The 24,535-nt window shown below is 43.7% G+C and overlaps 1 protein-coding gene across 2 annotated transcripts in view; it reads right to left on the reverse strand.

Annotated features, from left to right (window-relative positions):
* Positions 1-606: 606 nt before the first annotated feature.
* edar (ectodysplasin A receptor) overlaps positions 607-24,535 on the reverse strand; it is a 222,303-nt gene continuing 198,374 nt past the window's right edge. For both annotated transcript variants that reach the window (XM_084311564.1, XM_084311563.1), the window contains exons 9-12: positions 16,057-16,129; positions 8,439-8,763; positions 8,217-8,280; positions 607-2,999 (exon numbers count right to left, since the gene is read on the reverse strand). In XM_084311564.1, coding sequence (XP_084167690.1) covers positions 2,605-2,999; positions 8,217-8,280; positions 8,439-8,763; positions 16,057-16,129 — 857 coding nt within the window. In that variant the 3' untranslated portion in view covers positions 607-2,604. The remainder of the gene's footprint in view (positions 3,000-8,216; positions 8,281-8,438; positions 8,764-16,056; positions 16,130-24,535) is intronic.

The following is a 24,535-nucleotide window of genomic DNA, read 5'->3' on the forward strand; positions in this document are numbered from 1 at the left end:
GGTGATGTTTCATTGGGGGAACCAACATTATTATTATTATTACATTATGTTCAATATAAACTATGATGTGCTAGGGCTTGAAGGAAGGAAGAAATTAGAAGAAGAAAATACAGATACCAAATAATTTCATTTGAATTTAATCAAATAAATTCCAGAGATCAATCTTTTAATCAATGTCTTTCTTCAGTGGATGTGTGAAGTTGTTTGCTAAAGCCGTATTCGAATTCCGATCAAATCGAATTGAGACCCTGTGAATCAAATCAAATGGGGTAACCAGTGCAGACAACCAGCCCTATAATGTGCGGCCAATTGACCTATCTCAAACCCTGCCCTCTTTTCTTGATCCTCCAATCACAACTGTCACTTCCCTCTGACAAACTTTGTTTAGCAACTGTTGTCATTGGAGGATCAAGATCATTTCTCAAAGACTAGCTGAAATGAATGATTCTCACTTTAGATTGATGGAACACTAAACCAACTGTTTGAATCAGATATGTCCACTCTGTTATAAACCTTCATTACCTTATGATAAAAAATAAATATATGATATATATAAAGTTAGGTACAGAGCCACCGCTTTTTTTTTCATACATCTTTATTAATGCATACAATATGTACAATAATAAGTTATATATACACACTTACATTTTGGTTCCATGAATAGTTTGCGTCCACTGTTTCTGAAATGCTATGTGTTCCATTGGAATGTGATCCTGAGGTAAGACATTCAGGTCTGGCAATTGTATATCATCAGCATAATATATATAGACAGAATATTTGACCTGTCAGGTTGAAGTGAGGCACTAAACTAAACCATATAGCTTTTTGACCCTATGTTGCATTTTAATTGGACAAAGAGTACCTAAACAAAAAGATTGATGGTACAAATACATACTAAATGATGAACATTTTAAATGCACATTTAATTCACTTACACTACCGGAGTCCAGCCCCTGTCCAAACATGAAATATCAACAACATCGGAAATGAGACAGAAATGTGATTGATTGGTTGGAGAACGGTCATGGGACATTATACTGACAACATATCGGACATCAAAAACAAAAAAAAGATGTGGTCCTTTTTCCAAGTTGTGTCATAGTTTGCTTCTCAAGTGTCTGACATTGGGAGTTCAAACGTGACTCCTGAAGCTTAACATATAGTAATGATTCAGGACCTCATTTTCCAAATTTATCCTGGCTACAGGATCATCTTCGTCCACTCGCTTATAACGGGACAAAGACGATCTCGACACTCGACACACTCATCAGCCTTAAACGAGACAAGACGTCTCCGTGTCCACACATACAGTTTGACTCGCTTCAACGTTATTTCTTCTCTCCCTCAAATGGTGGACAACACACACAGGACCGCATCTTGTTCTCATTTGCCCCATCGGTCCCACAGGATGACTGAAACCCTGTCCCAGCACGACTACAGCGACCACAGAGCTGAGGCCTGCCTACCATCAGACACCGTATGATGACCGTAACGTCGATTTCCACCGCGTCCCCCCGGCCGCATTCTTCCTCTGTTTTCCCCAGCTGGACGCATCGACCCCCGGGGCAGTTCCAGTCCCTCCTCCAGTCCAGGCCTCTGTTTTCTTCCCCAGCTCGATGCATCGAAACCCAGAGGCAGTTCCAGTCCCTCCTCCAGTCCAGGCCTCTGGTTTGGTTTTTTTTACGCTGCCTTTTACAGCTTTTCCACTGGGCTTTCAGTGGTTAAGTGGCCCTATATGCTTAATTGGGTGCTGGAAATCACAGGCACTTTGCACCCGCTCTGTAAACCGCAACACTTCAGCCTATTAGGGGCCCGGGCCGCCCCACACGCCAAATAATTAGGACTGGCGGCAGTACTAGACCACAGGATTGGGGTAAAGGGGGGGGTTGAGGAGTTATGAGGAGGTCACAGACTGGGTCACTGCTGGGGAAGCATTGGTGTGTGTGTGTGTGTGTGTGTGTGTGTGTGTGTGTGTGTGTGTGTGTGTGTGTGTGTGTGTGTGTGTGTGTGTGTGTGTAAATGTGTGTGTGTGTAAGGCAGTGAGCGAGGATGTCGTCAAACCCAGATCTCTTCCGTTCCTTTATAGATACTATATGTCCTGCTATCTCAGTGGCCTACAGGTTGGAGAAGTGAGCTCCCCCTCAGAAACAATGGTTTATGTTGATATGCCCTCGCTATAGGCACGTCATTTCACTGAGCTGAAACATTAGAATCCCAGTGCCATTGTTTTCCCAATACCTTTCTAATAAAGTAGGCTACTGTTTTGCTAAATGTAATATAAAAGCTGATGAAAGAGTAATAAAGTTTTCATTGTGGCGTCCGGCGCACAGTTCACCTCTTTTTTTTTCCTCACTATAAAAATCCTTAACAAGACAAAAGTAAAACACAACCATAAGAATTGGTTAAGACTATTTTCTTTTTGAGAGATAAAGCCCACAAGAGAAACAGGGGGCTATGGTTGGGGAGGTCTGCTGACATTCTTCATGTGATGGGGGTATTGTGTATATATATATATATATAAGTGCTGTCCATTTGCATTAGCGTAACGTCCGTCCCTACAGTACATACATCCCATAAAAGTCTCTCAGACGATGTACCAGCCGGTCACACGCTGGCACAGCGCGGGGAGGGGCACGGCGTCGGGGAGGAGGAGGCCAGCCGCTCGTGGATACTCTCCATCCCCTGCCTCCCCCCGGCCATGGCCGCCGCCGCCATCTCGCTCCCCCCCAGGACGTCCAAACACAGAGACTCCACGGCGTCCAGCCTCTCGATCTGGACCAGGCGGGTCAGGAGGTCGGGGATGCTGTAGCCGGCCGTGCTGACCCTCTCGAAGAGCTGGAGGCCGTCGCTCATGCCCCCGATCTCGTCGCGTTTCAGGCCAAAGCTCTCGGCCAGGTGTCGCCACGTCTTGACCACCGCCGCCTCGCTGCTGTACGAGGAGCTCAGCATGCGGCTGGCCTTCTCCAGGCAGTCGAAGGGCAGCTCCGTGGGGCTCAGGCCTGGGGGGTGGAGAAGGAGGAGGAGGAGGAGGAAAGTGAGGAAGATGTATACTAGGACTGGCCCCCCCCTCATAGTCAATTAGTCTAGTAATCGGTCAGTTTGGTCTTAGTCCACCAAGACATTTTATAGTCGATTAGTCGGTTTCCAACATTCAGTTGTAATCTCTGGTCAGCACTACATTTAAAGGAACATGCCAACATTATGGGATGAATGAATGAATGAATGAATGAATGAATGAATGAATGAAGAATGAATGAATGAATGAATGAATGAAAACTTTATTTAACAGATTGCAGAATGGGTACAATACAGTACGGCTCAATACACACAATTGTTAAGGGGATGCAGACCAGAGAAAGACGTTTGTCTTGTTTACATCAGGGTCCCCCATTTTCAATTCATAGTGACATTTATGACATACACAACATATATGACATCATGACATTTATGACAAAGGGACATACATGACAAACAGGTATATAGTACTGTAACATTTGTGACATATACGATATGCAAATATACAGTACTGTTACCCATAGAAAATATATACATATGATGGGGAGGAGACTGTACATTAGGAGGGGGTGGGTGGGTGGGAGAAAAAATATACATACGGTTGGGAGGAGACTGTCTATTAGGGGGGGGGTTTGGACATTTACGGTGGCCAGTTTCTAAATGCAACCTCCCGTAGGTGCTCTTTAAGAGCGGTTTTGAATGTGGGTAGGGATTCACATCTTTTTACGGCTGTGGGTAGGGCGTTCCACATTGTTGTGGCATAATTACGAAATGTGTTTAGTCCCTTGTTTGTGCCGAATCTGGGTTGCACATGATTTGTGGAACTCCCTCTGGTGTTGTGGGCGTGCTATTCACTGACCTTTGGGAAGTATTTCGACATGTACATGGGTACCTGTGTGGTGTAGTGTATCTTGTAGACCAGGCCCATTGCAAGTTGCTGTACTCTGTCGTCTACTCTAAGCCATCCTAGGTAGTCAAAGTGGGCAGGGGTGAGGTGGGTTCTAGTAGTAAGGTCAAGTAGTAGTCTGACCAGTTTGTTTTGTGATGTTTGTAATCTTGATTTTAGCGCCTTTGAGGTGCAAGCATAGTCGTAGTATTCTTGAATGAGTGCTCCTGTAGAGTCTTCAGGGTATTTTTGTTTACCAGAGAGGAGATCTGGTACAAGAATCTAATTCGTTGGTTGACTTTTTTTTATTACATTGGATGCCATTTTGTCACAGGAAAGATTTGCCTCTAGGATGGAACCCAGGGCCCTCATTTATCAACGTTGCGTACGCACAGATATGTGCTTAACCCGTGCGTACGACCATTTCTAAGCAAAGTGTGGGATTTATCAATTTGAACGTGAACTTGACTTTGTGCTTATGTCTACGCACAGCTCGGAGCATGCGTAGCTGACGCCCAGTGGTAGAATATCGTTACTACGGCATATGCGCTCCTCAGTTCATGCATTAGTTTCAGCGCGGAAATAAGCTTTCGTGCATTACTCCCGACACTGGCGCGTGTTCTGTATGAACCGTAATTCATTATAGTTCATTGTGAAATAGCGACAGTAGTGTAATTATAACGGGCTCATGCGCGAACAAGAGGTTGGCTTGCTTGTTTGGCACGGGGGGGGCAGACGCAGAACACCTAGTGTAACTGCCACCGTGTCATAGTGTTAAGCTTCAGTATGATGTCATAGTAGAACCGGTTAGAACAGGCTAGAACGTTCTGGAACGGTCTTGAGGTTTGAGGATGCCGCAGTGATGTCATAGCAGAACCTTCCAGAACTGCGCTCCACAGTGTATAAATAGAGAGAACTTACAAGGGTTCTCTCTCTCACTTCTCAACCACCTAGCCCCTTTCGTGACTGTGATGCACCGAGTGAATTCACTTGCTCCTCAATAGGAAACCAACCTAGATTTACCCTGAATGACTGGTTCTGACCGAACCGTTCGTTATACAAGAATCTGCATTATTATTTCCGGCGTTGTGTGCATGATGCGCATGCGCTGTGATCACACCAGGCAGCCAACGCCGGAAATAATGCAGTGTTGACCAGTTTATAAAAAATATTTAAAATGTTTATTAGCAACGCCGAGCTTTCAAACCATCCCGTATCTCTGTCCGAAACCCTTGTGCAACTGTGAGTACCTTTGACATTTCTCTGTGATTCTTGTATAACGAACGGTTCGGTTAGAACCAGTCCTTCAGGGTAAATCTAGGTTGGTTTCCTATTGAGGAGCAAGTGACTGTGGATTCACTCGGTGCATCACAGTCACGAAAGGGGTTACAGAACACCCACCTCCAAACACGATTAAATATTGTTTCAAATAAAAAGCGACATACTATTATTTTGTGTCATGTTTCCAAATAAGATTGGCCACAACGAAATGCTTTCTACTTCAATTTGTTGGTTAGAATAGATTACCTCGCTCCGTTGAAACTTCACTGAGACTAACAGTAAAAGACAGTATTTTTTTTGTTGTGAGCTCCGCACACAGACGTGATAATAATAATAATAATAACAATAATAATAATAGAGCTTCATTTTATATAGCGCCTTTCAAGAGACCCATGCAAGGTCGCTTTACATAGATAGGGGGGGGAAATAACAAAGTAATAAACATAGTGGACAGACTATGTAAATATGATGATGGGATTCAAGTTCATGTTTGTATTGATCACATAGGCAGGCTACACATGGCGTATAGGCTACATCATACATGGCAGTGAGATTCATTGTTCTTGTATATGCTCTCGTATTATTGTTTATATAGGCTACCCAATACTGACATCAAAATAGATTGTATGCCTCTAGAAATCATATGCAGCAGGTAGAAAATGTACGGAAAATCCGTCGCGATTTGGAATACAATTGAGGAGAACTTTAATCCCTGGGTATACTATTAATCGAACAAAACGGAAAAAGGCAGTCATATTCCAGCACTGGCTTTATTAGTTAATATGGTCTTTAAGAGATATCATATCCGTAATCACCGTACGTGTACATGTCTGTCAGCCTGTCTCGTACTTCTCCATAACACGCTTCCCTCGGGTCAGTCCATTATTTCACATCCCATGGGGGTGTTTCATGACCATATATGGATAATCGGGGCGGTTCTGGTATGCAAATACTTAAAACCATGCACGAGCTCAAGCGTAGGATCAAAGTGATATTTATCAAGACAGGTGTGCGTAGGACCTGTGTACGCACGTGTGATAAATCCCGTTTTTTTTGTGCGTGCACACATTCTAAATTCTGTGCTTACGTATGAAAATAGAACACTTTCTAAGATTTTTTGATAAATGAGGGCCCAGGTATGTAATTTGATCTTTCATCTTGTGACAATATTGTCACCCACTGTAACTGAGAAGCCGTCGGTCTTGCTGAGTTTGTTTTTTGAGAGAATGGACTCTGTTTTGCCCAGGTGTAATGATAGGTTGTTATCAGCGAGCCAGGTGCAGATTCTGCCGAGTTCTGAGCTGAGGGTTTTTTCAACCTCTAACTTGTTCTTGTCAGAGACCAGCAGGGCTGAGTCGTCCGTGAACAAGAACAAGTTGCAGTCACAAGCTGACGACATGTCATTTGCATAGATTAGGAACAGTAGCGGTCCTAGTATGCTTCCTTGTGGAACACCACAGCTCACTGTGAGGGGGGGGGGGGGGGGATAGAGTACCGTTTACCTCCACCATCTGTTCTCTCCCCTCCAGGTAGGATTGCATCCAGCTCACTGATAAACTATCAAAACCAATTGCTTTTAGCTTGTCAATCAGAATGGAGTGTCGAAGGCCTTTTGTAGGTCCAGCATGACCATGCCGCAGTATTTACCCGCGTCCACCTCTTGTTTGATGTGGTCGTTCAAATAGAGAAGGCATGTGGGCAAGGCGCTCGCCACTAACGCAGGAGATGCTGGGTTCGAGCCCAGCTCTCGGCGTTGCTACCAGCTTGGCTGGTCGTTCATACTAACACAATTGGCAGTGTTAGGGGTGGGAAAGCTGGTGGGTGGGGATTAGACGTTGTGGACAGCGACTCCTACAGGTCGGTTGGTGCGCCTGTACAGCAGAACCAGGAAGTAACGGGGGCAGCGTGAGCCTCCCACGCGTTACTCCTCGCCACTGAGAGATCGCGCTGTACAGGTGAAAAGATGCGACAGCTGCCTCCTCGTGTACCGGAGGGGACACGTGATGCAAGGCTTGGTCCTCACTGCAGCCGACCAGTGGGAGGCATAGTCTAGCAACGTTCTAGACAGGGGAGGGGAGAATTGAAGGGAGAATTGGCGAGGTGAAATTGGGATGGGAGAAAAAATAAAAATAAGGAGGAAAAAGTGGATAAAAAAAATTAAATAGAGAAGGCATGTGTCAGTGGAGTGGGATGTTCTGAAGCCAGATTGGAATTCGTAGATTAGATTTTTTTCCGCAAGGTACTTTTCGACCTGTTCGTAGACTATTTTTTCCATGACTTTCGAGATGGAGGTAAGAATACAAACAGGGCGGTAGTTGCATGGGTCTAATTTTCTGCCCTTTTTGTGCAGGGGGGTCACTCTCGCAATTTTGAAGTCCTTGGGGACGTGTCCCTATTTTATGGAGAGGTTTATTATGTGTGTGATGACTGGGGTGATGGGAAATGTGCATCTTCTCCAGAGTCAGACAAGAAGATAGATACCAATCTCCTCTCTCTGCGTTCAGTAAAGAGCTATCTGGCTGCAAGCTAGACTAGCTTAGCACAAATGAATGGAAGCGGATACGGACCACTAGCCATACCTTAAAACTTCCACGCATCCACTTCCATTAATTTGTGCTAAGCTAGACTAGCTTGCAACCCGGATAGCGTTCTACTGAACGCACAGAGAATAAATTGCTCTCCATCTTCTTGTCTGACTCTGGAAAAGATGGTAATAATGTAGCCGTGTTCCTTTAAAAAGGTACCACTGCATTATTGCAAGTGGAAAACTACGATTTTACAGAATCATCGCTGAAATCAATTAATCAATTAGTCGACAAATTCTAAGTACAGTATTAGTCAACTATGAACTTCTCTAGTCGAGGGGACAGCACTACCGTATACAGGCTGGAATAAGTCCTATTTGGACAGTTGGAGAAGAGTCTTATGAAACGCATTACAACTGTATGCCCACACACACCGATACATTCTGTAAAGAGGAGGTACTGTAAACGCACACGTTCAGAAGGTGAGAGAGAAAGGGGGACAGACTCACCCTCCGCCACGCTGCAAGCCCTGGCATACAAGTCCAGGATCTTTTTCCTTCGACTCTGAAGAATCTGCATGGTTTAAAAAAATAAAAGAATAACAAGAAGATGGGATTATGAGATGAAAAGCAACTAATGTTCTTTTCGAACTCAATCTATAAGTCTAACAATTAATCTAAATAATATATCGATTTTTTTCCAGGTTCTCTCTCTCTATCCGTCGCTCTCACCCCTGTGGTCTTGTTGTTGTTGTTGATAGCGTTGGCGTTGCTTATGTGGGTGGCATTGCTGATGTGGTTGGCCGTGCCGATGTGGTTGGCATTGCTGAGGTTGGTGGCAGAGTTAGCCGTGACGACGGTCCCGTTGGGGGCACGGTCACGGGGGGCCAGGAGCCCCAGGGAGAGGAGGCAGAGGTCGGGCTTGTTGCCCAGGTTGAGGAGGCACAGGTTTGGGTCGTTGGGCTCGGCAGCTCCCTGCTTCTCCAAGGCTGCTTCCTCGTCGCTGTCGATGCTGCGACTCAACAGCTGCTCGTTCTCTGATGACGCGTCGTTCTCACTGTACGCACACACACACACACACACACAAATAGAAATGTTCTAATTATTAATTTATGACATTGTCACAGAAGACACCAGTGGTGGAAGAGGTACACAGTTCCTTTACTAGAGACAAGTAGAAATACTCAGATAAAATAGTACTCTGGTAAAAGTAAACGTCCTCCATTAAAAATTCTGTCATTCAAAAGTACAGAAGTATTTGATATTGAATGTACTTATGTATCAAATCAATGGAAAAGTAGCATATTCTCAGTGATGGGCAAGCTATTTGGAAAATAGTAAGCTACACTACCGGTTACTCTCGATTTAAATATAGCTCGACTACAACGGAAGCTATCCCCAGATAAATGTAGCAAGCTACACTACAAGCAACAGGGCAAAAATAGCTAGCTACGTCGGCACGACTTCTTTTTAATTATTTTTCTTTTCAACTTCATTTGTTTCCACCAAACAAATAGGCAGGCAAAAATACTCAGTTTGATTGTTTATTATAAAACAAACTGAAACTGGAAACAAGCCCTCTGTCTGGCTTTTTGTGTCATCCTTTTAACATGTACTTGTATTAATGTACCTTGCGGTACCATGTACAAAATGTTAATAAAGTATGAGGAACAAAATGTGGAAACGTAATAAATAAAAGGCAGTGAAAAAATAATCAAATAAACACCAAAATATATACTATCTCTATTGGAATGGAGACTTTTCCGCACAGGATAAACTAGGGATGGGCATTTTACAAAAAAATCCAGATCGATTGATCACATGATGTACTCGAGTACTTGTGGATTACTCGTGGAGGAAAACGCTGTACAAAATAAACGTATTTTCCGGTGTTTTAGACTTTTCTCTTTTATTTTGAAACCCCCCGACCGGAAGTATTGTTGTTGTTATCGCTAGCGGAACCTATCTATGAGTTTATCTCACAGAGGAGATAAAACTGGGAACGAGGTTAATCTATGAGCGGACAACTTGTTAGCTGACTCAAAACTACCTGTTGTATTAAATGAATTGATGTTTAACTTGTCCCTGTGTCCAGTCCTTTGACTAGCCACACCCGTTCATTGTAAACAATGATGCATGTAATTGTAATTAACAATTGTAATGTGTGTTGTAGCTATGTTATACATTCTGAATGGCATTATTAACGTTAGTTTGGTACTGTCATTGTATTTCGTTCGTTAGCTATTTAGCTAATGTTGATAGCATTGAATAGCATCAACGCTAGATCTTTAATCTTTATTTAGCAGTCCAGTTTCTCCGGGCAGTAGCGTATAGCGTTTGTTCACGCTACGTCACTACTTGGGTCTAAAAATAGCTACACTACAGAGAACGCTATACTTGGTTCAAAAGGAGCGGCGCTACCATCGCGCTACTGAGAAATGTAGTTAAGCTATGTAGCGTCGCTACTTGTAGCTAGCTACTGCCCAACACTGCATATTCTCTAGTGGTAAGTGGTCCAGTTATGCCGGCTTTGATTATGTCCAATTGAAATGGGCAGGCTTAAAATGTTAAAGTATCGATTTGTGCAATGTTTTCTAGTTAACTAGTAACTTTCCAAAAAATGAAAATACAACAGCAGAGTCTCCTCCACAAGGAGTAACTAGTAGGAGCTGACGCAGAGCAGAGTCTCCTCCACAAGGAGTAACTAGTAGGAGCTGACGCTGAACAGTGTCCTCCACACAGAGTAACTAGTAGGAGCTGACGCTGAACAGTCTCCTCCACACAGAGTAACTAGTAGGAGCTGACGCTGAGCAGAGTCTCCTCCACACAGAGTAACTAGTAGGAGCTGACGCTGAACAGTGTCCTCCACACAGAGTAACTAGTAGGAGCTGACGCTGAACAGTGTCCTCCACACAGAGTAACTAGTAGGAGCTGACGCTGAACAGTCTCCTCCACACAGAGTAACTAGTAGGAGCTGACGCTGAACAGTCTCCTCCACACAGAGTAACTAGTAGGAGCTGACGCTGAGCAGAGTCTCCTCCACACAGAGTAACTAGTAGGAGCTGACGCTGAGCAGAGTCTCCTCCACACAGAGTAACTAGTAGGAGCTGACGCTGAGCAGAGTCTCCTCCACACAGAGTAACTAGTAGGAGCTGACGCTGAACAGTGTCCTCCACACAGAGTAACTAGTAGGAGCTGACGCTGAACAGTCTCCTCCACACAGAGTAACTAGTAGGAGCTGACGCTGAACAGTCTCCTCCACACAGAGTAACTAGTAGGAGCTGACACTGAACAGTCTCCTCCACACAGAGTAACTAGTAGGAGCTGACGCTGAACAGTCTCCTCCACACAGAGTAACTAGTAGGAGCTGACACTGAACAGTCTCCTCCACACAGAGTAACTAGTAGGAGCTGACGCTGAGCAGAGTCTCCTCCACACAGAGTAACTAGTAGGAGCTGACACTGAACAGTCTCCTCCACACAGAGTAACTAGTAGGAGCTGACGCTGAGCAGAGTCTCCTCCACACAGAGTAACTAGTAGGAGCTGACACTGAACAGTCTCCTCCACACAGAGTAACTAGTAGGAGCTGACGCTGAACAGTCTCCTCCACACAGAGTAACTAGTAGGAGCTGACACTGAACAGTCTCCTCCACACAGAGTAACTAGTAGGAGCTGACGCTGAGCAGAGTCTCCTCCACACAGAGTAACTAGTAGGAGCTGACACTGAACAGTCTCCTCCACACAGAGTAACTAGTAGGAGCTGACGCTGAGCAGAGTCTCCTCCACACAGAGTAACTAGTAGGAGCTGACACTGAACAGTCTCCTCCACACAGAGTAACTAGTAGGAGCTGACGCTGAGCAGAGTCTCCTCCACACAGAGTAACTAGTAGGAGCTGACACTGAACAGTCTCCTCCACACAGAGTAACTAGTAGGAGCTGACGCTGAGCAGAGTCTCCTCCACACAGAGTAACTAGTAGGAGCTGACACTGAACAGTCTCCTCCACACAGAGTAACTAGTAGGAGCTGACGCTGAGCAGAGTCTCCTCCACACAGAGTAACTAGTAGGAGCTGACACTGAACAGTCTCCTCCACACAGAGTAACTAGTAGGAGCTGACGCTGAGCAGAGTCTCCTCCACACAGAGTAACTAGTAGGAGCTGACACTGAACAGTCTCCTCCACACAGAGTAACTAGTAGGAGCTGACGCTGAGCAGAGTCTCCTCCACACAGAGTAACTAGTAGGAGCTGACACTGAACAGTCTCCTCCACACAGAGTAACTAGTAGGAGCTGACGCTGAGCAGAGTCTCCTCCACACAGAGTAACTAGTAGGAGCTGACACTGAACAGTCTCCTCCACACAGAGTAACTAGTAGGAGCTGACGCTGAGCAGAGTCTCCTCCACACAGAGTAACTAGTAGGAGCTGACACTGAACAGTCTCCTCCACACAGAGTAACTAGTAGGAGCTGACGCTGAGCAGAGTCTCCTCCACACAGAGTAACTAGTAGGAGCTGACACTGAACAGTCTCCTCCACACAGAGTAACTAGTAGGAGCTGACGCTGAACAGTCTCCTCCACACAGAGTAACTAGTAGGAGCTGACACTGAACAGTCTCCTCCACACAGAGTAACTAGTAGGAGCTGACGCTGAGCAGAGTCTCCTCCACACAGAGTAACTAGTAGGAGCTGACACTGAACAGTCTCCTCCACACAGAGTAACTAGTAGGAGCTGACACTGAACAGTCTCCTCCACACAGAGTAACTAGTAGGAGCTGACGCTGAACAGTCTCCTCCACACAGAGTAACTAGTAGGAGCTGACGCTGAACAGTCTCCTCCACACAGAGTAACTAGTAGGAGCTGACGCTGAACAGTCTCCTCCACACAGAGTAACTAGTAGGAGCTGACACTGAACAGTCTCCTCCACACAGAGTAACTAGTAGGAGCTGACGCTGAACAGTCTCCTCCACACAGAGTAACTAGTAGGAGCTGACGCTGAGCAGAGTCTCCTCCACACAGAGTAACTAGTAGGAGCTGACACTGAACAGTCTCCTCCACACAGAGTAACTAGTAGGAGCTGACACTGAACAGTCTCCTCCACACAGAGTAACTAGTAGGAGCTGACGCTGAACAGTCTCCTCCACACAGAGTAACTAGTAGGAGCTGACGCTGAACAGTCTCCTCCACACAGAGTAACTAGTAGGAGCTGACGCTGAACAGTCTCCTCCACACAGAGTAACTAGTAGGAGCTGACACTGAACAGTCTCCTCCACACAGAGTAACTAGTAGGAGCTGACGCTGAACAGTCTCCTCCACACAGAGTAACTAGTAGGAGCTGACGCTGAGCAGAGTCTCCTCCACACAGAGTAACTAGTAGGAGCTGACACTGAACAGTCTCCTCCACACAGAGTAACTAGTAGGAGCTGACACTGAACAGTCTCCTCCACACAGAGTAACTAGTAGGAGCTGACGCTGAACAGTCTCCTCCACACAGAGTAACTAGTAGGAGCTGACGCTGAACAGTCTCCTCCACACAGAGTAACTAGTAGGAGCTGACGCTGAACAGTCTCCTCCACACAGAGTAACTAGTAGGAGCTGACACTGAACAGTCTCCTCCACACAGAGTAACTAGTAGGAGCTGACGCAGAGCAGGGCCTTGTCAAGTAGCTCCACCTCGCCAGACCTGCCGCTCAGTAATTCACACCACACACCGACCTCCTACAGAACAGATTCATGAGTATCGACCGGCCTCAGTGGCACTTGTGTTACGACATAATTAAAAGCAATAGCGTGAATGATGGACACAATTTCAGTCGGCACGCGGTCCCCGGGGCCCCCAGAGAGGGGTTTAAATCTGTCCAACACTGATTCATTAAGGGATTTCTCATTAAACAAGCGTTCAAAAAGGAAGCCTGTGTTGTTTCTGTTGTTGTAATTGATGTTGGCTGATCAAAGTAGCACTCTTCTACAATATGATAGGATGCAAGGCCATAAGATGTATTATTTATGGTAAGATTTATTTTCCGTTGCCATGGAAATTCTTACTGTACACACATCATCACAAACAACAACCATTACTGTGTCACACTCATGCAATCTAGCTGACTAGATTGGACTGGAAGTGCCTCTATCTCTCTCTCTCTATGCCCCCCTCTCTCTTTTTATCTACACTGGATTTTCTTCCAAAAGCACCTTGTTAACAAAAGGTTCTCAGAGATGCTCACACAGTGCCATTGTTTCTCTCTCTCTCTCTCTCTCTCTCTCTCTCTCTCTCTCTCTCTCTCTCTCTCTCTCTCTCTCTCTCTCTCTCTCTCTCTCTCTCTCTCTCTCTCTCTCTCTCTCTCTCTCTACCTCTCTCACAAACACACAACACAATGGCATTGTTTCTCAGACATCTAACACCCACTTTGGCAGATAATGCAGTGAGTTAGCACATCTTTTGGCATGCCGTTATACCACACACTTTACACCTAGTAACACTAGGGGGCTTCTTTGTGTGTGTGTGTGTGTGTGTGTGTGTGTGTGTGTGTGTGTGTGTGTGTGTGTGTGTGTGTGTGTGTGTGTGTGTGTGTGTGTGTGTGTGTGTGTGTGTGTGTGTGTGTGTGTGTGTGTGTGTGTGTGTGTGTGTGTGTGTGTGTGTGTGTGTGTGTGTGTGTGTGTGTGTGTGTGTGTGTGTGTGGTTATGCATCTGATTTACCTCATGTATTCCTAATGTACACCCCCGCATACTGAAGCAACGTTTCAACATACATTACACACACTAGCCCATAGCTTGTTTTTGTGTGTGCATGCATGCATGTGTGTGTGTGTGCACGTTATGTACAGAGCATTATGTCATCCTACTTCTTTGCTTCCGCTTTACTTTATCCACTTAAACCAAAAAGGCGAGATTGTCTATACAAAGGTGATGAGAAATACGGAGAGAAAGAAACCGAGAGAGAGAGAGAGAGAGAGAGAGTATGAGATGGAGAGGGGTAGAGAAGGCAGGGAGAGACATGGACAGAGAGAGAGTGTGAAGGGGACTATGATGAGGGGAAAAGTTCATAGTGAAAGACTTATCCTTTGTTATGCTCTGGGAATTGTTTTCACCTGGTGGTGGTTTTTGGCTAAGCTGGGGAATAATTACACCCCCCTCTCTCCGTCTCTCTCTCTCTTTCTCTCTCTGTCTAAGTGTCTCGTCTCTTTCTCTCTCTCTCTGTCTAAGTGTCTCTCTGTCTCTCTCTGTCTAAGTGTCTCTCCGTCTCTTTCTCTCTCTCTCTGTCTAAGTGTCTCTCTGTCTCTCTCTCTCTCTCTGTCTAAGTTTCTCTCTTCATCTATATCTCTTGCTCTCTCTCTGTCTAAGTGTCTCTCCCTCTTTCTCTCTGTCTAAGTGTATCACTCCATCTCTCTCTCTCTCTCTCTCTCTCTCTCTCTCTCTCTCTCTCTCTCTAAGTGACTCTCTCTCTATGTCTAAGTGTCTCTCTCTCTATGTCTAAGTGTCTCTCTCTCTATGTCTAAGTGTCTCTCTCTCTATGTCTAAGTGTCTCTCTCTCTCTGTCTAAGTGTCTCTCTCTCTCTGTCTAAGTCTCTCTCTCTCATCTGTCTAAGTCTCTCTCTCTCTCTCTTTTCTAGGCTGCAGGGCTCATCTGTGCTCAGCTACCTCACCCTCCAAAGCCACTAATGACTCTTGTGCTTCATAATAAAAATCCTCCAGTGAACTTGTTTTTTCCATGCCATGGCCGCGCATGCACGCACACGCACACACACACACACACACACACACACACACACACCAGAAGAAAGGCCAGCAGCAGTGATCCAACTACTGCATTGACTTGTCCTGTGGTGGCTTAATTACGGGCAGATCCCGAACATTTTATAAAAGCTTTTCTCTGTCTCTTGGGCCCCCCCCCCCCCCGCCAAAGCCTTGCCATCATACACACACACACACACACACACACAGACACACACACACAAGCATCAACGCATACTGTGCATGCACTGCACACACAACCCACATAGCCTACTGTGTATAGCACACGTGTACATGTAATTCCAGAGATGAAATGCTTATCCCAAAGTCTGTTGTCTAGTCAAACAGCAGGCTGTCCCAGGTAAACAAAAGGGTTGCTGTGATGGTTTTATCTGGGGATCAATCACAGACATGTTGAACACACAGTAGTAGAGAGTCTCTTGGTTTTGAGAAGAGGGTCAAAGCTCGATGGGAAAATCCAATGATCCACCCTAAAACAATCCAATGATCCACCCTAAAACAGAATTGATATGGTGCTACTCCAATGATCTGGGGCCATTAAGTCAGCGTCTGTAAACACATAGACGACGGCACATGATCCTGTGGAGAGAAACACCTCTCACCTTTTAACGGGCTTCGGAGGAGGAGCCTTGAGTTTGTCAAACTCGTCTTTCTCCGAGAAGATCACCACGTTATCTGAGAGAGAGAGCGAGAGAGAGAGAGAGAGAGAGAGAGAGAGAGAGAGAGAGAGAGAGAGAGAGAGAGAGAGAGAGAGAGAGAGAGAGAGAGAGAGAGAGAGAGAGAGAGAGAGAGAGAGAGAGAGAGAAAAAAAGAAAAACGTTTATTAAAACGTTATTATTCACGAATCCAGAGAGGAACGAATTGGGGAATTACGGGAATCCAACAGCAATCGTAAAAAAAAACACTGTCAGAATTACGCTCCTAAGGTTATTAAACGGTGCACCCTGGGGAACTTTGAAAAGCAAGGTGAAAATATGTGTAACAATTATTAAAAATCGACTGTTAGATTCTATGACGGTCGGTAGTATTATCCTGATTCAACTAGACAGAGTGCCAAGTAGAAGCACAGAGGTGGAAACAACTGTGTGTTTGTTGGATGATTGCCGTGTCAGGGAGAGGCGTATTGCTCCGAGCCCTACCGGAGCTACCTGTCATTCACAGACACATCCAGTTAAGTTCTATATGAAAAATTATTGATTTCACACACACACACACACACACACACACACACACACACACACACACACACACACACACACACACACACACACACACACACACACACACACACACACACACACACACACACACACACACACACACACACACACACACACTCCACTTTAAATACATTTAAAAGCAAGCTTAAAAAATAACTACAGATCCTGTAGTCTTTAGTATGTATTGTATATGTATATGTATATGTATCCTTGTGTATTTGTGGGTAGTCTTTTCTTTCAACATTATAATTGTTGTATAATGCTGTATTGTATCTATCTCTGTGTATGAGAAAGGGATATGCGCATGTGTGTTTGTGCATAATGTGTGGGGGGAGGGTGGGATTTTCTGTGTAGTTATTCTATATAGGTTTAGAGAGGGAGGGTCGCTTATAAGCCCTTGGGCTTTTTAACCTTTCCTGCACATTTGAACTGTTCTTCTTTTACTTCTTTTATTCCAGAATGTATGTGTGTAAGTAAAAATAACAATAAACAAATAAACAAACACACACACTGCTCTAGCACCTGCCCCCTCTAGCATGTTAGCCCTAAACAAGAGTGCGTGCATGCATGCACATACACAAGATACACAGATTACACACACGTGTACGATAACACACTTAAATAACAACATAAATCTACCCAACAACACTGTACAACTATTAGCACTGTTGTAACCATTGTATCCTATAACTTAGTAGTCGTTTGTGTGTAGGGGTGGGAATCGCCAGAGACCTCACGATACGATACCATCGCGATACTTGCGTCACGATACAATAGTATCGCGATACTAAATATATCGCAATACGCTGAGTATTGCGGGATTTTTTTTTTATTTGATCCAAATTTCATTTATTACCTTTTTTCAACTGCAAAGTAAAACTTTGTCAACATGTTTTATCTAATAAAATAAAGTTCAGTCTGTTCATCTCACTTCAATCATTTTATTGCAGAACATGGTATTTTCTCAAGCAGACAGATGTCAACACCAATGTTCCCTCAAATCTTTTTCGGTCTGAGCAAACACTCAAACCTCCTGAGCAGACATCAGCAACTACTGAGCAACATACATCACCTGCCGATTAACCGGTTAGTTGATAAGCGGCGGTTTGTAAAAAATCTGAGAATCTTAATTTCCCTCAATGTCTAACATAAAAATATAAAAATGTTGCTGATACACCGAGAAATAATACAAAAAGGCATATTATATTCCTTAATCAAATATTTATTTGACCATTGATTGACGATACAGAGCAAAGTCCTTACTTTGGCGGCGGCGGTGTGAGTCGTGTCACTAACTTTTGTCTTTTTAGGAGGCTGACTCGTCATTATTTTATTAAGTGAATTATCATGCGACTTCAAGGGTGACCATATTGTGATTTTTTTTAAAGAGGACACTCTGCCTTCAGCCTCAAGATACTTAATGATACTCAAAGTTTACTCAAAGATGCCTTATCATTATAATATATTTAAAGTATGCCTGCTCTGTATGGATATAAAATTATTGTTTATATTATTTTATATAACAAAATAATATCTCTCTATAACCAAAGTTACTCAACATGCTGTATTATGCCTAAAGTAATCTATCTGACAAATCTCAAGAAAATAACAATCAACCTATGACAAAATAATATATATTTTCAAGTCTTACTGGACAAAATAAATAACAAGAAAAATATGAAGTAATGTTCTAAATAATACCTCGTCTGTATTAGAAAATCCAGCTTAAAAAATATATCTTTGTATCTTTTCAATGTAATGTAAATTATAAAACAGTAACCTCACAAAGATACTAATTTAAAAGTGCACTATGCAGTTTCAGATTTGTTGCAATTAGTGTACTAAACAAATTTATTACACACATAATCCTTAGAATGATTGTATCATAACCAAAACATCATTTTGAGGCATCAAAATAGTTTTCAATTATTTTCTTTCTCTCTGTATAGCTGCATGCTTCAATCAATTCGGTCAACTTTGCCATCAAACTCTCGCCTCGCACTGCTTTGTTTGTAATGTTTTTCTGTGTCCATGTGAGCTTTGAGATCGCCACCACTTTCATTAGACACAGAAACATATGGTCAAGCTTTGCATGCGTTGCACTCCGCTTCCAATTAGTCTCGACCGGGACGATAAATTGGGAATTTTCTCTGCAGTTAATCTGTAATGTACATTTTCGCGTTTGCATTGTAAGGAGCCAGCGATGCTGGTCGGATCTGTCCGCTTCCTGCTCTGTTGTGTGTGTCTGTGTGAGCGCGCAGTAGCGCCGCCCACAAAGCACTGAAAGCGAGGCTTCTCTTGGTAACGTCACACGCAACAGGTTACCGTAGTATTCGGTGCAACGCGCCAGTCAATTTAACTACATGCATATTTTACACAAATGTTTCTGTGCGCAACAGATTTCAGATGTGCGCGGGAGCGTTTTGCCATGTGCGCGCGCGCGCACCTTAGGGGGAACATTGGTCAACACTGTAATCTGTGTTGCATGTACATGACAAACTGAACTGTTTGTATTACAGTCATATTCCAACTTAACTGAATGCACATGTGTGTGTGTGTGTGTGTGTGTGGACTACTGTACTATTACAGGTATTGAAATGAACAATGCAACTTCCTTATACAAAAAAACAAAAACAGATACTTGGCGTCCCTGTATCGATACAGTATCGCCACGCAAAGTATCGCGATACTACTACGTATAGATTTTTACCCCCACCCCTATTTGTGTGTGTATGTGTCTATGTGAGTGTCTGTGTGTCTGTGTGTGTGTGTGTCCGCACTCATCCACATAACACTTTAGCGGTACGTTAGTCTAGGAGCTAAATGAAACAGAGCATCATTGTCAGGAGGGAGAACGTGGCCTGAAGCTACGTATGGCCGCAGCATTCTAACCCCCACATTCCATCATGCTGTGTTTCACCACGTGGCTGGTATGCTCACACCGCAGGCCTGTCAGTCAAACCCTCTTGATGCACACGCACACACACACACACACACACACACACACACACACACACACACACACACACACACACACACACACACACACACACACACACACACACACACACACACACACACACACACACACACACACACACACACACTCCACTTTAAATACATTTAAAAGCAAGCTTAAAAAATAACTACAGATCCTGTAGTCTTTAGTATGTATTGTATATGTATATGTATATGTATCCTTGTGTATTTGTGGGTAGTCTTTTCTTTCAACATTATAATTGTTGTATAATGCTGTATTGTATCTATCTCTGTGTATGAGAAAGGGATATGCGCATGTGTGTTTGTGCATAATGTGTGGGGGGAGGGTGGGATTTTCTGTGTAGTTATTCTATATAGGTTTAGAGAGGGAGGGTCGCTTATAAGCCCTTGGGCTTTTTAACCTTTCCTGCACATTTGAACTGTTCTTCTTTTACTTCTTTTATTCCAGAATGTATGTGTGTAAGTAAAAATAACAATAAACAAATAAACAAACACACACACTGCTCTAGCACCTGCCCCCTCTAGCATGTTAGCCCTAAACAAGAGTGCGTGCATGCATGCACATACACAAGATACACAGATTACACACACGTGTACGATAACACACTTAAATAACAACATAAATCTACCCAACAACACTGTACAACTATTAGCACTGTTGTAACCATTGTATCCTATAACTTAGTAGTCGTTTGTGTGTAGGGGTGGGAATCGCCAGAGACCTCACGATACGATACCATCGCGATACTTGCGTCACGATACAATAGTATCGCGATACTAAATATATCGCAATACGCTGAGTATTGCGGGATTTTTTTTTTATTTGATCCAAATTTCATTTATTACCTTTTTTCAACTGCAAAGTAAAACTTTGTCAACATGTTTTATCTAATAAAATAAAGTTCAGTCTGTTCATCTCACTTCAATCATTTTATTGCAGAACATGGTATTTTCTCAAGCAGACAGATGTCAACACCAATGTTCCCTCAAATCTTTTTCGGTCTGAGCAAACACTCAAACCTCCTGAGCAGACATCAGCAACTACTGAGCAACATACATCACCTGCCGATTAACCGGTTAGTTGATAAGCGGCGGTTTGTAAAAAATCTGAGAATCTTAATTTCCCTCAATGTCTAACATAAAAATATAAAAATGTTGCTGATACACCGAGAAATAATACAAAAAGGCATATTATATTCCTTAATCAAATATTTATTTGACCATTGATTGACGATACAGAGCAAAGTCCTTACTTTGGCGGCGGCGGTGTGAGTCGTGTCACTAACTTTTGTCTTTTTAGGAGGCTGACTCGTCATTATTTTATTAAGTGAATTATCATGCGACTTCAAGGGTGACCATATTGTGATTTTTTTTAAAGAGGACACTCTGCCTTCAGCCTCAAGATACTTAATGATACTCAAAGTTTACTCAAAGATGCCTTATCATTATAATATATTTAAAGTATGCCTGCTCTGTATGGATATAAAATTATTGTTTATATTATTTTATATAACAAAATAATATCTCTCTATAACCAAAGTTACTCAACATGCTGTATTATGCCTAAAGTAATCTATCTGACAAATCTCAAGAAAATAACAATCAACCTATGACAAAATAATATATATTTTCAAGTCTTACTGGACAAAATAAATAACAAGAAAAATATGAAGTAATGTTCTAAATAATACCTCGTCTGTATTAGAAAATCCAGCTTAAAAAATATATCTTTGTATCTTTTCAATGTAATGTAAATTATAAAACAGTAACCTCACAAAGATACTAATTTAAAAGTGCACTATGCAGTTTCAGATTTGTTGCAATTAGTGTACTAAACAAATTTATTACACACATAATCCTTAGAATGATTGTATCATAACCAAAACATCATTTTGAGGCATCAAAATAGTTTTCAATTATTTTCTTTCTCTCTGTATAGCTGCATGCTTCAATCAATTCGGTCAACTTTGCCATCAAACTCTCGCCTCGCACTGCTTTGTTTGTAATGTTTTTCTGTGTCCATGTGAGCTTTGAGATCGCCACCACTTTCATTAGACACAGAAACATATGGTCAAGCTTTGCATGCGTTGCACTCCGCTTCCAATTAGTCTCGACCGGGACGATAAATTGGGAATTTTCTCTGCAGTTAATCTGTAATGTACATTTTCGCGTTTGCATTGTAAGGAGCCAGCGATGCTGGTCGGATCTGTCCGCTTCCTGCTCTGTTGTGTGTGTCTGTGTGAGCGCGCAGTAGCGCCGCCCACAAAGCACTGAAAGCGAGGCTTCTCTTGGTAACGTCACACGCAACAGGTTACCGTAGTATTCGGTGCAACGCGCCAGTCAATTTAACTACATGCATATTTTACACAAATGTTTCTGTGCGCAACAGATTTCAGATGTGCGCGGGAGCGTTTTGCCATGTGCGCGCGCGCGCACCTTAGGGGGAACATTGGTCAACACTGTAATCTGTGTTGCATGTACATGACAAACTGAACTGTTTGTATTACAGTCATATTCCAACTTAACTGAATGCACATGTGTGTGTGTGTGTGTGTGTGTGGACTACTGTACTATTACAGGTATTGAAATGAACAATGCAACTTCCTTATACAAAAAAACAAAAACAGATACTTGGCGTCCCTGTATCGATACAGTATCGCCACGCAAAGTATCGCGATACTACTACGTATAGATTTTTACCCCCACCCCTATTTGTGTGTGTATGTGTCTATGTGAGTGTCTGTGTGTCTGTGTGTGTGTGTGTCCGCACTCATCCACATAACACTTTAGCGGTACGTTAGTCTAGGAGCTAAATGAAACAGAGCATCATTGTCAGGAGGGAGAACGTGGCCTGAAGCTACGTATGGCCGCAGCATTCTAACCCCCACATTCCATCATGCTGTGTTTCACCACGTGGCTGGTATGCTCACACCGCAGGCCTGTCAGTCAAACCCTCTTGATGCACACGCACACACAACCGCACACGCACAACCGCACACGCACACACGTGACAGTAGACATAACGCATGCATGAACAGATTAGTTCATATTCGGCTTCAAAGCGTAAACACACACACACACACACACACACACACACACAGGAGTGTTGAGTCGACTGCAGACCATTAGACAGACAGGTAGACATGCAGACTGACAGACAGACATACATACAGGTGTACCGGGACCAGCCGGCATGCTAGACTCGTGAAGCTGCAGCCCTAATGGTATGTAGACATGTAGACGCCCCGGCGTCTCCTCCTGAATGTCCCCAAGGGGATCAATAGGGGAACATCTGATCTTCTCATGAGGGATTCGTAGCATATTTTGTGGTCAAATGAATGTCAAGTTTAAGGTTAGGATTAGGGGAAAGGCTAAGGTTAGAGTTAGGGGGGGCGGGGTTATGGTTAGCGCTGGGAACACACCAGGTCGTACTGTGGGAAATCCTTACGAAAACTCTGCACTCATGAGAATAGCCAATAGCCTACGCACGCACGCACGCACGCACGCACGCACGCACGCACGCACGCACGCACACACACACACACACACACACACACACACACACACACACACACACACACACACACACACACACACACACACACACACACACACACACACACACACACACACACACACACACACACACACACACACACACACACACACACACACACACACACACACACACACACACACACACACACACACACACACACACACACACACACACACACACACACACACACACACACACACACACACACACACACACACACACACACACACACACACACACACACACACACACACACACACACACACACACACACACACACACACACACACACACACTGGCTTCATGCTTCACTGGATCTGTCTTTGCTAGCCAGATGTCTCTGGGTGCAAGTCAACCATACAGTCAACCTGACTGTAACAGATTGTGGTTATAAAATGTCATATTCCCTCAGTGGGGAAATTACTACGAAAACATTCAGAGTCTCTCTCAATTTCCCAATCCGGCCTCAATACCTCATCTTTCCTCCATTGCCTTCTCTAAGCCCCCATCTTGTGTGTTTGTGTTATGCTCGCCTGTTGTTTGTCTCACTACCCCCGTCCCTTAGTGCAAAGCGATTTTGAGTTGAAGAAAAGCAAATTAATGATTATCGTTATAATTATTACTGAGGGTATTTCAGCTATTGTGAGTGGTGTCGTCGTGTCTATGCTTTCACTGTCCCATATTGAGCTGTTTAGGTTCATAAAAGTAGTTTAATAGGCTACTTTATGTGATAATAATGGTTAAAGGGTCCCTGTTGTAAAAATGGTCTTTAATAACGTCCGTGTGAAGAGATCTTGGATAAATGTGCTCGTACAAAATGGTGGTTCGCTCGTAAACCTCTTTTCTACCTAAAGTTGAAGCTAAAATATGCTTCTGATAAAAATGTTAACAGTAAGTTTGATATGGTATTGCTGGCTCTTGAGTTACATTTGATTTGCATTGCCTACTTTGACAGTTTGATCTGAATTTTTTTATATTTTTTTAATATTTATTTGTTAGCGTTTATCGCTTTTCCTGGTCAGACATGACCGACAGATACAGTGAGGGTGAAACGGGAGAGAGAGCAGGGGAAGACATTCGGCAAATAACGGCGGGTCCGGGAATCGAACTCGGGTTGGCCGATCCGCGACGCAGCGCGGTACATGGTGTGCTACTGGAGTGCCCTGATCTGAATTTCTTTTGACGGTACAGGCTCATACAGCATTGCTAGATGTACGAGAATTAGCGTATTTGTACTATAAAAGCGACTCGCTCGTTACAGGCACATAAATAGCCCGTTGAGAACAGGACTGAAACAGAGAG

The sequence above is a fragment of the Notolepis coatsorum genome (assembly GCF_963971535.1).
Source record: "Notolepis coatsorum genome assembly, chromosome: 3".
Taxonomy (NCBI): domain Eukaryota; kingdom Metazoa; phylum Chordata; class Actinopteri; order Aulopiformes; family Paralepididae; genus Notolepis; species Notolepis coatsorum.